Source organism: Nicotiana attenuata, unplaced genomic scaffold (assembly GCF_001879085.1).
Source record: "Nicotiana attenuata strain UT unplaced genomic scaffold, NIATTr2, whole genome shotgun sequence".
Lineage (NCBI taxonomy): Eukaryota > Viridiplantae > Streptophyta > Magnoliopsida > Solanales > Solanaceae > Nicotiana > Nicotiana attenuata.
In genome coordinates this window covers 1-15050 of record NW_017674771.1, presented here as the reverse complement: position 1 = coordinate 15050, position 15050 = coordinate 1, and the positions used below count along the sequence as shown (strand labels likewise).

General features: G+C 38.5%; 2 protein-coding genes across 3 annotated transcripts; both read left to right on the top strand.

Annotated features, from left to right (window-relative positions):
• Positions 1 to 138: 138 nt before the first annotated feature.
• On the top strand, positions 139 to 6158 carry LOC109219253 (transcription factor GTE12-like). The gene is made up of 11 exons (XM_019383700.1): positions 139 to 405; positions 1385 to 2310; positions 2445 to 2508; positions 2593 to 2691; positions 2784 to 2836; positions 2928 to 2988; positions 3079 to 3162; positions 3262 to 3380; positions 3470 to 3536; positions 5378 to 5499; positions 5714 to 6158. Exons 2-11 carry the CDS (start codon positions 1399 to 1401, stop codon positions 5945 to 5947), a joined length of 1815 nt encoding a protein of 604 aa, XP_019239245.1. The 5' UTR covers positions 139 to 405; positions 1385 to 1398; the 3' UTR covers positions 5948 to 6158.
• A 1554-nt stretch (positions 6159 to 7712) lies between these two features.
• LOC109219255 (protein SRG1-like) lies at positions 7713 to 10552 on the top strand. Of its 2 annotated transcripts, XM_019383702.1 has the most exons (5): positions 7713 to 8167; positions 8391 to 8435; positions 8540 to 8787; positions 9333 to 9657; positions 10140 to 10552. In XM_019383702.1, exons 1-5 carry the CDS (start codon positions 7910 to 7912, stop codon positions 10401 to 10403), a joined length of 1140 nt encoding a protein of 379 aa, XP_019239247.1. In that variant the 5' UTR covers positions 7713 to 7909; the 3' UTR covers positions 10404 to 10552. The 2 variants fall into 2 exon arrangements, with proteins under 2 accessions (XP_019239247.1, XP_019239248.1); XM_019383703.1 differs by lacking the exon at positions 8391 to 8435 and having other exon boundaries at positions 7715 to 8167.
• The last annotated feature ends 4498 nt before the right edge of the window (positions 10553 to 15050 follow it).

Sequence of the window (15050 nt, the reverse complement as noted above, 5' to 3'; positions counted from 1 at the left end):
TACACACTATTAAACCTAAACTTGGGGCTCAAGCAAAAAATAAAAGCAGGTATATTCCAAATTCTTTCAAAGGGTAAAAGGGTCTTTTTCCCTTTAATATTAAAGGCGGCACATACTAGGGAGTAGGGAGACAAGGAAACGAGGGCAAGAAGATTGATAAAAACCCTAAAACCTCTCAGACTCGTTCGCTTTTCACTCTCTCTCTCTATAAGCACTACGCTTCTACTCATAGCAGTTTGTTTCTTCTACTACCCCAAAACTTTCACCTGCTGCATCGGGGAGATGGCTCTCAGAGCCCGTCTTCTCTTCTTTCAGTTCTTTTGTTAAGAACTTTTAACCTTCCGAAGAAAGCTGATCTCGGCTTGAATGGGTTTTTGATTTTAATTTCTGGTAATTCAGTATCAGGTTTGTTTCTTTGTACGAATTTATTAAATAAATTGTGGGTCTTTTTTTCTTTTTTGTTGAATATGATAGTTCTTTGATTGATCGTGCTTCTTTGTGTGTTGGGGGAATTTGTTGTTCAGGTTCAATTTTGTTGTTTCTCTGTGTGTGATTTAGGGTTAATAAAATCATGTGTCTTTTTGTATGAATTGATTTGGTTTGATTCAACTCTGTTGGTTCTTTCTGTGTGATTTTTAGGGGCAGAATGATTATGGGATTATGTTTTGAAATCATTGTCTTGTGCTTCTCTCATTCGTTATTTGGTTCAACTTCCTTCTTTATGCATGCGCTTAATTTTGGGGGAAAAGTATTCATCTGCTTTTGGAATTTGTAGCTTTGTTTGAATTCTGTATGTAATTCACGGGGAACATAAAACTTGTCTTCTTTCTAAATTCATCTTTTGCTTCATCTCTCTGAAGTTTTTTTAATTTCTCAAAAAAGTTGCAACATGTCCTTTAGTTTTTTTCATATTTATCAACTTATCTGTATACTTCATAATTTTGGGAAAAATTATTCATACATCTAATTTTCCATCAATATTGATCAGTTCTTTAGTTTGATGATGAGATCATACACTTCGTTGCCATCTAAATTTCATGCTTAAAAAAAGAATTTCATGTTGAAGAACTTAATAATGAAATAAGGAAGTATAGTACATTAACTAAGAGCTTATGCTAACTTTTAAAGTCCCTGTTTTAGGAGTATATAACAATTTCTTTGCTTTGTTCTCTCTCTCTCTTGTTGGATTTTGGTGACTTGCAAGTGATAAACTGAGTCTTGATATCAAGGCGATTTTTGTTTTTTTAATCATCTCTTTTGTTGGGCAAGTGTTGCATTTTTTAAGTTTGCTTTCTACTCGTATCAAAGTTTATCTCAAAAATTTCTGTCGAAGTTGCGGTCTGGTTTCCCTTTTAATTCCTTTCTGTTACTCTATATTTTCCAGGGTCTGTATGTTCAATGGTTACTGCTCAATCTCCCAAAGTGAACAGTTCTCTTCAGCTCCTGGAGTTGCCCACCATGAATGTTGGTGATAGCATGGTGACTAAGAAGCTGAAAATAAAAATTTCTTCCAAGGGGGTGCGGGCTGAATCTGGCAGAGGCTCCGAGATGAATATAAAGGTGAAACTACCTATGCCATCCGACTCTAATAAACGTGGACGTGAGTTAGTGCTGGACAATGAAAGAGAGAAAAGGCGGAAAATGGATCGGAATGTAAAGCAACAATGTGGTAACATTCTGAAAGCCTTGATGGCTCATCCTAGTGGGTGGCCCTTCCTTGTACCAGTGGATCCAGTCCAATATAATATACCCGACTACTTCACTATAATTACAAGACCAATGGATTTGGGGACAGTCAAAGCTAAATTGGATGGCAATGTGTACTTCGATGTTGATGCATTTGCTGCTGATGTGAGGTTGACGTTTGCAAATGCGATGAAGTATAATCCTCCTAATAATGATTTTCATCTCATGGCTAAGAGATTAGATAATATTTTTAATCAGAGGTGGAAGCTGCTGGAAGGAAAGTGGAAATCTGAGAGCAAAATATTCAGTCAGGATTGTGTTTCAAGTGATAAAGGAAATGGCTTTAAGAATACAAGGGAGACTTCCTTTAAGAAATCTGCACCTCATGCTAATGGTCCGAGCAAGAGGCTGATGCCTTTGGAGGAGAAGCAAAAGCTGAAGAAAGAACTTGTTGATTTACTTGGGGGAAATGTAATTAAGAAAATGCAGAATGCTCTCCAAAAGTTTGGGTTGGTGGGTCTTAAAGAAGAGAAGCTTAGCCTGGACCTAGATAAGTATGATGATAACACACTATTGGAATTGAAGAGAGTGGTTAGAGCTTATTCCAACTTAGCTACAGAAAAGGTAAGAAGTTTGTCTTAGTCACACGATTGAACTTCAACTGGTACAATAGCTGTTTATTGCGAAGGAAACTTTAACCTGTTATCTTTTTTTTGTAACACTTAAAATGTTATATAATTGGTGCTCTTTTTTTACAGGCAGAGCCCGCTAGTGTAAAACAAAGTGGTGGGCATCTGTTGTCCCAGGAGACTCTCCAAAAAGGTATGAAAAGGCCGGGTATAAAATTTCTGCTCTTATGGATCTTTTCCAGGGGCTGATTGTGGAGATGTGTCTTTTTGGGCACAGATAGTAGCACAGGTTTTAGTTGCTCTGCCAATACCAAGCAACAAGCAAACACTGTTGCTTGCCACCTTCAAGGTGTTGATACCCATGCTCGTCCCAGGAGTAAGTTTGTTCTGCCCCTTCTTTCTTCATCCGCTTCGGAGCTCAAATCTTCAATTGCTAATAAAGGAGTTGTACTTCTGTTTGCAATTCAGATTTTCCAACGGAAAGAAAGCTAGAACAAGATCATTCGGGTGTTGCTAAAAGGGTCGGTGTCTTGATGGTTAAAATATCTTTGAATAGATTTAGGGCGTTTGCCATTCCTTTCCTTGCAACTGACACCTTGTATGCTTTTTCAGGACAGAGAGGTGACAATCTCCTTGGCATCAGCTTCATGCAGAACTGATCTGAACTCTCATGGTGATTGCAAAACACTCTTATATTTGTTCACTAGCATGCATAAAAAAATATTAATCTTCTTATTGACATGCTGTTGCCGACAATATGCAGGTGATCTAGGAGTACTTTATGAAGAAAACTCTTGTTCCAGTCCAAGTAGATCAATCTGTGCTTCCAGTACTACATATGGTGAAGGTGAGTATGTTGCTTGTACTCTTTCTATCATTTTTTTGGGTACCCAAGAAGGCCAATGAACTGAAGCCTAATCTGCTGATGACTGTTTTCTGGAAATAGGCTGGGATCCTCTTATGAACATTGATCTTTCCCCGACTAAAGCACTACGTGCTGCAATGCTGAAGAGCCGATTTGCTGACACCATCATCAAAGCGAAACAGAAATCGTTTCCAGTTGATGTAATTCCTTGCCTTTTCCTCTTGAGAGAACCTATAACATACACTAGTTAAGTTGTTTGGTTTGAGACAGCTGTTTATTGCTGAATCAGGGTGATAAGGCTGATCTGCATAGAATGCAGCAGGAAAGAGCCCAACTAGAAAAGCAGCAGCTTGAAGGTAAGATGGGTTTTTCAAATTTTTTATTTTTGTATTTTTTGTAATTGAAGGTAAGATGGTTTATGTTGTGTGATTGATTGATGGACTTCTTATGGTAGTAGCTCAAATGTAATTGGGATAATAAACTCCAGCAGTTTTATCTGTAAAAACTCTTAAGTAATTTCAACACACTCCCATCTCAAAAAGTAATTTCAACACATGAACGTGGAATCACAATCTCTATATGGCTTGTTATCAATATTGATGCAGATAAAATAGAGGATTGCCTACTTATAAAACAAAACAAAATTATACAAAACAGAAGGATATTTTCATTAATTTTTTTTAATGGCCAACTGTTGCTTTATGCACTGTCACCATTTCTAGACCTGCCATGGATTCTAGAAAGCTCTTAATGTGATGTTAATTAATCTTCTGGAGTGCCCTGGATTAGAATAGGCTATAGTAGCTGAATGGACAGAAGCTTCAAACTATCTGATGAGCCAAAAACAAGTCCATTAAGGCGTGTATTAAGTTTTTCCTGTTTGGTTGTAGTGTTTGGATTTGGTTTAAAAACCATTTCAAACCAAATCAAGCTCAGGTTGATTGGATTTTTCCTTCTCGGTTTGTTTTTTCCTGGATTGGTTTTTCAGAGTTTTAGCTTTGTTGCCTTCTCCTCTTTATTAGCTATGAAATTTGGTGAATTTTAATGTGTATTGGAAACTTTCAACATATCACATCGGTATATTAAATGGACGTCAGTAGTTTCAAACTAAATTAGATCTCAAGCATATCTTATTTTTTATCCTGAGAAATCTGGAGCCAACCCTTAGGACAAACTGCAGCCTCCGAAACTCGGTGATGATGGGCTGGCCTCTGTATCCTTCTCCACTTAATACTGGGCTTAGTTCGTTTGGCTTAGGGATCAAATTTGTGACCCTAAGCCTCAAATCTCTCAACCTTTGCCAAGTGAGCTAATCCCTGTGGGCTCATATCTAGATTTAGCATGTTTTCTGCAGATATAGATGGTTTCATAAACAACAAAATGTAGGTTTGTTTCCACAAAATCTTTCCGGGAAGAGAAACTTAAACTAATATTTATCGTGCAAACTCATAACACAAAAGTAATCTTATATACTGAAATGTTTGCAGTAAAGCTCTCACTATGGCAAATGGGAAACAATAGCATAAGGATGGTTAATTTCACTCGCAAAAATGACATAATAAACAACTGAAAATTCTTGATGCTCAATACAAAGTGACAGATAAAGCAAATAGATACTATCTGATGATTCATTATGTTTTGTGTGAGTCACATGATTGCAATCAAAATATTTAGTGCCCTTTGGTTGTAAAAGTGAGAAAAATGAAAGACTGAGAAAGATTGCAACCCAGGAAGAATTTTTTGTGAGGTTAATAAAGTTGCAAAATCCTAACTTACTAAGATCATGAGATATTTAAATGCTAAAGAAAAATAGAAAAACACTGCGGTTTTTGGGGTTTTATTGGAAATATCCGAATCCCAACCAAATAATTGAAGATTTTAAATTCTCAACGTGAAACCAAACCAAAAATTATAACGGAACAATCAAATCAAATAATCAAAATTTTCGCCGGTTTGGTTATTTATTTTGACCATCTACCTTGGAGTAAATCTAGGTGTTGCGAGGCTGAAGTAGTTGACGGCCTTTTTTCATTATATCTCTCTTTTGAGGTTGTCTACTCGGTGGATAAATCTGTGATATTTCGAGAGAGACAGGCAGTACGTCTATGTATTAAGTGGTTACGTCTCAAGTTAACTGTACATGATTTTTTTTATTTTACGTGTGCTGTTTCTCTAACAGAACATTGGGTGTGTGCAGAGAAAGCTCGCATTGAGGCAGAACTTAAAGCTGCGGAAGTTGCCTCTCGAAGGAAGGCAGAGGCTGATTTAAAGATGCAGCGGGAGAGACAACGGGAAGCTGCCCGGATTGCTCTACAGAAGGTTGGCTGTTACTTTTGAAGCTATCCCTCCTCCCCTCCGCCCCCAACCCACTCTTACACATCCCTCCCCAACCACCAATACTCCCTCTTTCCAAAATTGAAAAAAAGTAAGGAAGAAGGAGAGTCGAATAACAAATGAAGAAAATATATCCCCATACCAATTATAATAACTGAATTCCTTTTCTTTAGTAAGAATCTTTTTTCTGCCTGAACAGATGGAAAGGACCGTTGAATTTGAAGACAATTTGAAGATACTAAGAGACCTCGAAAAACTATGTAAATGCTGCTCAGAAGCTGAGAATCTCTCTGGTAATGGAGATGGATTCACAATCATATTGGGGGACAACCCGCTGGAAAGGCTTGGCTTATGCATCAAAGAGGATTACTTAAATGATGATGAAGATGAAATATTGAATGGAGACTGGGAAGATGGGGAGATCTCCGCATAGAGGCGGTGCCTCTGCACATTTTTGTCAATCTTTTCTTGTTCCTTACCTCTTGTCCATAGTAGACTGCTCTGTGTAAATGCGCAACAATTTTTATCCCAGCCTTGATTTGTTCATAGCGCAATAATGTATTTAACTGCATATATGTATACGTATTCCAGCTTGTGATATACTAAGTAGAGCAAGATGGACTCAATCGCTCCAGTCTTTGATTTCAAGGTTCCAGTTATGCATATCCGTCTCTACGTCCCAGAGAAACGATCAGACAAGAACATTGTCTAGGATCACATGGTTTACTGCTTTTGCTGGTGCGTTATGCCTTTAATGGAATATTTAGATAAGTATGATAGGTAACAAAACAAACTGAAATTGCCAACTGCAGCCAAATTTCACAAATAATGAAGCCAAACCACTGCTAATTGATCACCCTTCACGTCAGTGGTAAAGTAATCAATTCTTCAGCTGCAAACAAGAAAATAATTCTCTGTACGGAGTAGGAACATTCAAACATTGATGCAAAACTCACAGCCGAAATGCTTAACAACATTACTCCTCACCCAATTTCTTAACATGGTACAGAATCAGATTCTTCTCTGTTCTCTGTTCTTAGTTTCCATGCTATATTGTTCACGCATTCATAATCTTGCATGGTAGTAGTCTTGTTTGCTGGAAATTAAATATGGAGGCAGAAGCTCTAGTGTTGCTTCATATTTTGGAATGGTAAATGGATTTTAAAAATTGGCAGGTACATGTGAAATTCGAATGCCCTAATTGTGTGAAGATGGCAACGAGGCTACGGGCGATTTCCCCGGAAATTTTCGAGAACTATAAAACTTGTTCCTTTTTAACTTGGGATCACGTACGTGACCTCCATTTCTAACTTCTAAGGGGTCGTTTGGCAGGAGGTATTAGAAAAAATAATACAAGCATTAGCTCTGTGCATTACTAATACCTTGTTTGATATATTTTTTCAACCTGTGTATAGCTAATACTTGTATTAATTATACATCATACTTGGTATTATCCTATGTATAAGTAATTCATAGAAACCATGACATTAGTAATACCAAGGCTATTAATGCATGCATTAGTATGGTTAAAGACAAAGTTGTCCTTAAAGTCCCTTAAAGCTAGAGAATGTAGAGGGCATTTTTGTAAACAACTTTTCAAAAAGGTTATGCAATGCATTATAATTTTTAATACAACACACCAAACAGTAGATAAGAAATAATATGTGCATAACTAATGCTTGCATTACTAAGTCATGCATACTAATCCATGCATTACTAATACACTTTGTTCCGCACTATTCTTATACACCTTACCAAACGACCCCTAAGTGGTCTAGAGAGTCGAATAGAGTTGCGATGTAAAACTGGTAGCTACCTGACAAGACAATTAAACTTTCAATCTTGAGAGCTTCATATTAAGTACTCCCTCCGTTCCAATTTATGTGAACCTGTTTGATTGGGCACGGAGTTTAAGAAAAAATAAAGACTTTTGGAATTTGTGGTCCTAAACAAATCAAAAAGGGGCCCAGAGTATTTGTGTGGTTATAAAAGCTTCTCAGTAATGGTAGAATTGTAAGTTTAAGCTAAATTGTTTCCAAATTTAAGAAAAATTCATTCTTTTTGGAGCGGACCAAAAAGGAAATAGGTTCACGTAAACTGGAACGATACTAATTATTAGCTTTAATACACTTGTGCTAGGCAAGATCGTCTTTCTTATTATATTGATAATAATTACTTACAGAGTAGTTTATATTTGCCATGTAATGGGGATAGTAGCTATCCTCATTTTCAATTACAACTTCCACTTGGGAAAATAGACCAATATATATACATATATAATTCAAATAATTGAGCAGCTCAAGGAATTGAATAAGCAAAACAATTAAAAAGAAGAGAGAAAGAAAGCTAAGCGGAATCTATTGGTTTTGTTTGTTTGTTTGTTTGTTTTCATTGAATGGATGAGTCGCCGCCGGAAGTGGTGAACTTTGGGAAATCTCTGTTAGTTCCAAGTGTTCAAGAGCTTGCCAACGAGCACCTTACTAATATTCCGGCAAGGTATGTCCGTCCTGAACAAGAATCTCCGGCCGTATCCGATGGAACGGTGGGTCCTACAGTCCCCGTTATCGATCTGAAAAAGTTAGTATCTGGTGATTCCATGGATTCTGAGCTTCAAAAACTTCACTCGGCTTGCCAACACTGGGGTTTCCTCCAGGTTTAAATTTCGTCATAATTTGTTTAGTTATTCAATTATACTAATTTCACCTAGCATATTAAAATTTAACTTTTATCACAATTTATTGTATTGTACTAAAATACTTCGGGAAAAAGGTCTAAATTTATCTCTTTACTCTTGACTATGATATAGGATTACGCTTGGTTATACTTCAGTTGGATCTCCATTAGAGTCAACTTCTCCTTTTTCTTTTCTTTTTCAGAAGGGACTTGTATTCATTTTCTCAGGAATGAAGCGTAATATCACAGTAATAGAATCTGAAATGCATAAGATTCCATGTTTTCTTCCTTCTCATTTACTGGTTCATCATTATGAATTTTAACATTTTTACCACTTCTCTTGAAAATGTAGCTTATAAACCATGGAGTGACACCTTCAATACTGGAGAACTTCAAGAGAGAGGTTATCGAATTGTTCAAACTCCCAATGGAAGAAAAGAAGAAGCTATGGCAACAGGAAGACAACCATGAAGGATTTGGGCAGCTCTTTGTTGTATCAGAGGAGCAGAAACTTGATTGGAGTGATATGTTTTATATAACTACTCTTCCCCCTCATATCCGGCAAATGGACTTGTTCCAAAAATTGCCTTCAAACCTCAGGTGCCTCTCTCCTCACTATCTCTCTCTTATGCCGTGGTACCCTCTCCCCCGAGGTCGTGTGTACACTGCAATACCCGTAAACGTTTGCAGCATAACACATCCATGTCTTATTTCACTTATATCTGATGTATAATAAAGCATATGTTTACTGGAGTTACATCTTTGAAAGGAAGATGCAAAGAAATAAACACACTTGTATTTAAAAAACATATAAAGAGTCCCATTTGTCAACACTTTCAGAAAACACACCATCTGAAAAGTGGTGTATTAAGATTAGAAGCTTTCATTACTTAGAAGTTATTTTTGCCGAATGGTTGTGTCCTATCCTATTCTGTTCTTATTTACTTTTATGCATATTCTGTTTATATACCTAATGGTTAGATATAAGAGATGATTCTAACACAATCTGCTGATAATCTTGGTACTCATCTTTCTGTCAAGTGGAATGCAAACATTGTGTTACTAGTTACTACTTTTAGATGATAAATGTGGTTTGATGGTTGTATAGTTTCAAGGTGATCATGATTGATAATTTCAAAATGCAGGGATATCATGGAAGCATACTGCAGTGAAATCAAGAGCCTAGCAATGATCATCCTATGTCAGTTGACAAAGGCTCTAAGGATGGATGAAAAGGAAATGAGAGAGCTATTCAGCGACGGTGTGCAGTCAATAAGGATGAATTATTATCCTCCTTGCCCTGAGCCAGACAAAACTATTGGCTTCAGCCCTCATTCTGATGCTGATGCTCTCACAATCCTTTTCCAGCTAAATGAAACTGAAGGCCTCCAAGTTCAAAAAGACGGCATTTGGGTGCCTATAAAACCCCTCCCAAATGCTTTAATTGTGAATATTGGCGATATTATGGAGGTAAAACATTCTTGTTGAGTAACAATTTCTCAAAGGTCGGTAACATAGTGAAAGTTGCAATTTTAGTGTGCAATCTATAGGTTAACTTCTGGTTTATTCACCGTGTTATCATGCTTCATATATTAACTCTTTTAAAATCTTGAAAGGACTTAATTCAGACCATTGGTTTTGCGAGTTAATAAAATTACACATGATTTAAAGTATTTACCCATTCTTTGCAAAGAGAAGAAGATGCTTTGAGGGGGGTGAAGTAGGGCAGTCTAAACATCTTCATTTTATTTGATTAGGTCAAAAACTTTCTTGTTTAGAACAAATTGGAATCAGCTCAAGACATGTCGATTAACAATAAATAAATATTACTAATCCATTTACTTGGAAATAAAGAGCTAATTTCAAAAAGGATATTAGTGAAAGTATCATTTTTTAATATCAACCTTACTGCTCAAAAAAAAATTCTATGCATGTGCAATTTTACTTGGCAGATAGTGAGCAATGGTGTTTATAGGAGCATTGAGCACAGAGCAGTTGTAAACTCAAACAAAGAGAGGCTATCTGTTGCAACATTCTACAGCTCCAACCTTGACTCGGAATTGGGACCTGCACGCAGCCTCATTGGACCAAGTAGTCCAGCAATTTTCCGAAGAGTTCCCGTGGAAAAATATTTCAAGGATTTTTTTGCACGAAAACTTGATGGAAAATCGTACATTGATTTCATGAAGGAAGAGGCAAGGGATGGCGAATCCTAGGTAGCAGTTGATACTTTAGTTGGTTATTAGCTTATCTATATCCAGTGAAATATTCTTACAAGTTACTCTTGCTATTGTAATTTGGAGTTCCACTGTTTGATAACAGTAATAAAGAAGAAGAAAAATATTGTACTCTCTGTTTCATTATATATGACGAGTTTGACTTAAATATTAACATAAATCTAAGATAATACTGCCGGAGCATCCAGTCTTGAATTGTAGTTCTCGTTGCCTGAAAACAAAGATGGAGGAAGAGGCTTTAGCATTGCTTCATGGTTCGGAGTGGTATGCTGCCAATGGTTTTGGTAGTTGCAGCTACATGTGAAATTCGAACCTAAGCGCTGAAGAATTCCTCGGAGGAAATTTGAAAACTATAGAAATTGCTTTCTTACTTGTGGCTTCCAATTCTCATTGTTTTAGAGAATCAAAGAGATGCGGTACACCGTTGGCTATGTAAAACTGGTAGTTGATGATGATACCAAAGACATATATTATATTCATAATTACTTAATAAATAAATGGCTTCGGAAGAAATTGATAAAACCAAAGCTAAATGGAATCTATAGCTAAAAGGATTCTACAGATTTGGCTTTGGCTGTTTGTTTTTGTTAGAATAGTCATGTAAATAAGAGTAAATAAATAACCCTAATTCAATATATATTAGGAGTAGGACATGTTATGTGTGTATATATATAGGGCTCATTGTAACATATGTCAATACATCAATAATATATTTTCTCCCGTGCTTTCTCACATGGTATCAGAGCTACGGTGAGAAATTTATAGTTGTGCGTCATTCCAGCGATATCCGGGAAGAAAGAACTCAGTTACCGTGCAATTTTCCGGTGACCTAAGTGACTTATTGCGTCAAAGTCACTAATTAACAGTGTTGTGCAAAATCCAACACCACCACAAGGTTCCCAAGAGAGATCCGACCAAACCCCAGAAAAAATCACCGGAAAACAGTCACCCACGTGCCGTCACGCGCCTGTCGGAGCACTGTTTCCGGCGGCGCGTCTGTCCCACGCGCCGGCGCGTGAGACCCCTTCCTGTCAGATTTCGGCTTCGCTCCTTCAGGACAGTTGGATCGCCCTGCAATTCCGAGCCTGTCCATATTTTTATTTTTTAATTCCGACCACTTTGAGTTTTTCCGGCGACTACACTGGTTTTTCCGGCAGCTACAGTACTTTCCCGGCAAACACAGTGTTTTCTTCATCTGTTTCAGAGAATTTTCAGTTGATTCTTTTTGTTATTTGGTGATAATCCAACCATGTCTTTGGGAGTCGATGCTTTCGGGTCTAGAAACCCGGGTTCTGGCAGTTCCGGTGTTATGATTACCTCAAACCTTTAATGGGAGGTTCAAACTACTTAGATTGGGCTTCATCTGTCGAGTTGTGGTGTAAAGGTCAAGGAGTTCAAGATCATTTAACAAAAAAGGCTAGCGAAGGTGATGAAAAGGCCAAAACACAGTGGGAGAAGGACGATGCTCAGTTATGTAGTATCCTGTGGCGATCTATTGATTCCAAGTTGATGCCCTTGTTCCGTCCATTCCATACATGTTATTTAGTTTGGGAAAAGGCTCGTAATCTATACACTAATGACATATCTCGTTTCTATGATGTAATATCGCGAATGACAAGCTTGAAGAAACAGGAATTAGATATGTCTACTTACTTGGGACAAGTTCAGGCAGTCATGGAAGAATTTGAGACGTTGATGCCAGTTTCTGCTAGTATTGAAAAACAACAAGAGCAACGACAGAAGATGTTTCTAGTTCTTACACTCGCTGGACTCCCTAATGACCTTGATTCAGTACGTGACCAGATTTTGGCTAGTCCAACCGTCCCCACAGTTGATGAATTATTCTCTCGATTACTTCGCCTTGCTGCAGCACCTAGTCACCCAGTGAGCTCATCACAGACACTTGACTCATCTGTCCTCGTATCCCAATCAGTGGACAATCGGGCATCTCATACTATGGAGAATAGACGAGGAGGACGTCGTTTTGGAAGATCTAGACCCAAGTGCTCCTATTGTCATAAACTTGGACACACTCGTGATGTATGCTATTCTTTACATGGCCGCCCAACCAAAAATGCTTATGTTGCTCAGAGTGAGACTACAGGTAACCAGGGATTTTCTTTATCTGAAGGGGAGTATAATGAGTTCCTTCAGTATCGAGCAAGTAAGCAGACATCTCCACAAGTAGCTTCTGTTGCTCAGACTAATACTTCTGTTGCTGGTAATTCTTTTGCTTGTGTTTCCCAGTCTAGTCCTCCTGGACAATGGGTTGTGGACTCAGCCGCTTCTGATCATATCTCTGGTAATAAATCACTTTTGTCAAATATTGCGTATTCACAGTCTCTTCCCACTGTTACTTTAGCCAATGGGTCTCAAACCAAAGCAAAAGGAGTTGGACAAGCGAATCCCCTACCCTCTGTCACTCTAGATTCCGTTCTCTATGTCCCTGGCTGTCCTTTTAATCTTGCATCTGTTAGTCGTTTGACTCGTGCCCTCCATTGTGGTATATATTTTATTGATGATTCTTTTATTATGCAGGACCGCAGTACAGGGCAGACGATTGGAACAGGACTTGAATCAGAAGGGCTTTACTACCTTAACTCCCTAAAATCCTCCAAGGCATGTCTAGTTACAGATCCTCCGGACCTAATTCACAGACGTTTAGGACATCCAAGCTTATCCAAGCTTCAGAAGATGGTGCCTGGTTTGTCTAGTTTATCCACATTAGAGTGTGAGTCATGTCAGCTCGGGAAACATACCCGAGCCTCCTATCCTCGTAGTATTGAGAGTCACGCAGAGTCTATTTTTCTTTAGTTCACTCTGATATATGGGGTCCCAGTAGAGTCAGTTCAACCTTGGGATTTCGTTATTTTGTTAGTTTTATTGATGATCATTCAAGATGTACTTGGATTTTCTTAATGAAAGATCGTTCTGAGTTGTTTTCTATATTCCAGAATTTTTGTGCTGAAATTAAAAATCAATTTGGTGTTTCCATTCGCACTTTTCGCAGTGATAATGCCTTAGAATATTTATCCTCTCAATTTCAGCAGTTTATGACTTCTCAAGGAATTATTCATCAGACTTCTTGTCCTTATACCCCTCATCAAAATGGGGTTGCAGAGAGAAAGAATAGGCACATCATTGAGACTGCTCGCACACTTCTCATTGAATCTCATGTTCCGCTGCGTTTTTGGGGCGATGCAATTCTCACAGCTTGTTATTTAGTTAATTGGATGCCTTCCTCTCCCATCCAGAATCAGATACCGTATGCAGTATTGTTTCCCCAATCACCCGTATACTCTGTTCCCCCTCGTGTTTTTGGGAGCACTTGTTTCATTCATAACCTAGCCCCTGGGAAAGATAAGTTAGCTCCTCGTGCTCTCAAGTGTGTCTTCCTTGGTTATTCTCGTGTTCAGAAGGGATATCGTTGTTACTCACTTGATCTTCGTAGGTACTTTATGTCCTCTGACGTCACATTTTTTGAGTCTAAACCTTTCTTTACCTCTTCTGACCTTTCTGACCCCCTTGATATATCTGAGGTCTTACCTATACCGACCTTTAAGGAGTCTACTATAGCTCCTCCTTCACCTTCCGCCACAGAAGTCTTACCCGAGTCTCCTATAGCTCCTCCTTCACCTTCCGCTATAGAAGTCCTATCCATTCCAACCGTTGAGGAGTCTAGACTCCCTGCCACAGGAACACCACTTTTGACATATCATCGTCGTCCGCGCCCAGCATCAGGTCCAGCTGATTCACGTCCTGCACCTGACCTTGCTAATACTGCGGACTTGTCTCCTCTTAATCAACCGATTGCACTTCGGAAAGGTATACGGGCCACCCTTAATCCTAATCCCCATTATGTCGGTTTGAGTTATCATCGTTTGTCATCACCCTATTGTGCTTTTCTATCTTCTTTGTCCTCTGTTTCCATCCCTAAGTCTACAGGTGAAGCATTGTCTCATCCAGGATGGCGACAAGCTATGATTGACGAGATGTCTGCTTTACATACGAGTGGTACTTGGGAGCTCATCCCTCTTCCTTCAGGTAAATCTACTGTTGGTTGTCGCTGGGTGTATGCAGTCAAGGTTGGTCCGGATGGTAAGGTTGATCGTCTTAAAGCTCGTCTTGTTGCCAAAGGATATACTCAGATATTTGGGCATTACAGTGATACCTTCTCTCCTGTGGCTAAGATAGCATCAGTCCGCCTTTTTCTATCCATGGCTGCTGTTCGCCATTGGCCCCTCTATCAGCTGGACATTAAGAATGCTTTTTTACACGGTGACCTTGAGGATGAAGTTTATATGGAGCAACCACCTGGGTTTGTTGCTCAGGGGGAGTCTCGTGGCCTTGTATGTCGCTTGCGTCGGTCACTTTATGGTCTAAAGCAGTCTCCTCGAGCATGGTTGGTAAGTTCAGCACAGTTATTCGAGAATTTGGCATGATTCAGAGTGAAGCTGATCATTCTGTATTCTATCGGCATTCTGCCTCGAGTCTCTGTATTTATCTGGTGGTCTATGTTGACGACATTGTTATTACCGGCAATGACCAGGATGGTATTACTAAATTGAAGCAACATCTCTTGCAACACTTTCAGACTAAGGATCTGGGCAAACTAAAGTATTTTCT

Bases quoted from the DNA above. Each gene is read 5' to 3' on its own strand.
- LOC109219253 (XM_019383700.1), top strand. From the start codon at position 1,399: ATGGTTACTGCTCAATCTCCCAAAGTGAACAGTTCTCTTCAGCTCCTG. The intron at 2,311-2,444 runs GTAAGAAGTTTG...CTTTTTTTACAG, and splicing joins CCAACTTAGCTACAGAAAAG to GCAGAGCCCGCTAGTGTAAA. The intron at 3,537-5,377 runs GTAAGATGGGTT...GGGTGTGTGCAG, and splicing joins AGAAAAGCAGCAGCTTGAAG to AGAAAGCTCGCATTGAGGCA.
- LOC109219255 (XM_019383702.1), top strand. From the start codon at position 7,910: ATGGATGAGTCGCCGCCGGAAGTGGTGAACTTTGGGAAATCTCTGTTA. The intron at 8,436-8,539 runs GTAATAGAATCT...TTGAAAATGTAG, and splicing joins GAATGAAGCGTAATATCACA to CTTATAAACCATGGAGTGAC. The intron at 9,658-10,139 runs GTAAAACATTCT...TTTACTTGGCAG, and splicing joins ATATTGGCGATATTATGGAG to ATAGTGAGCAATGGTGTTTA.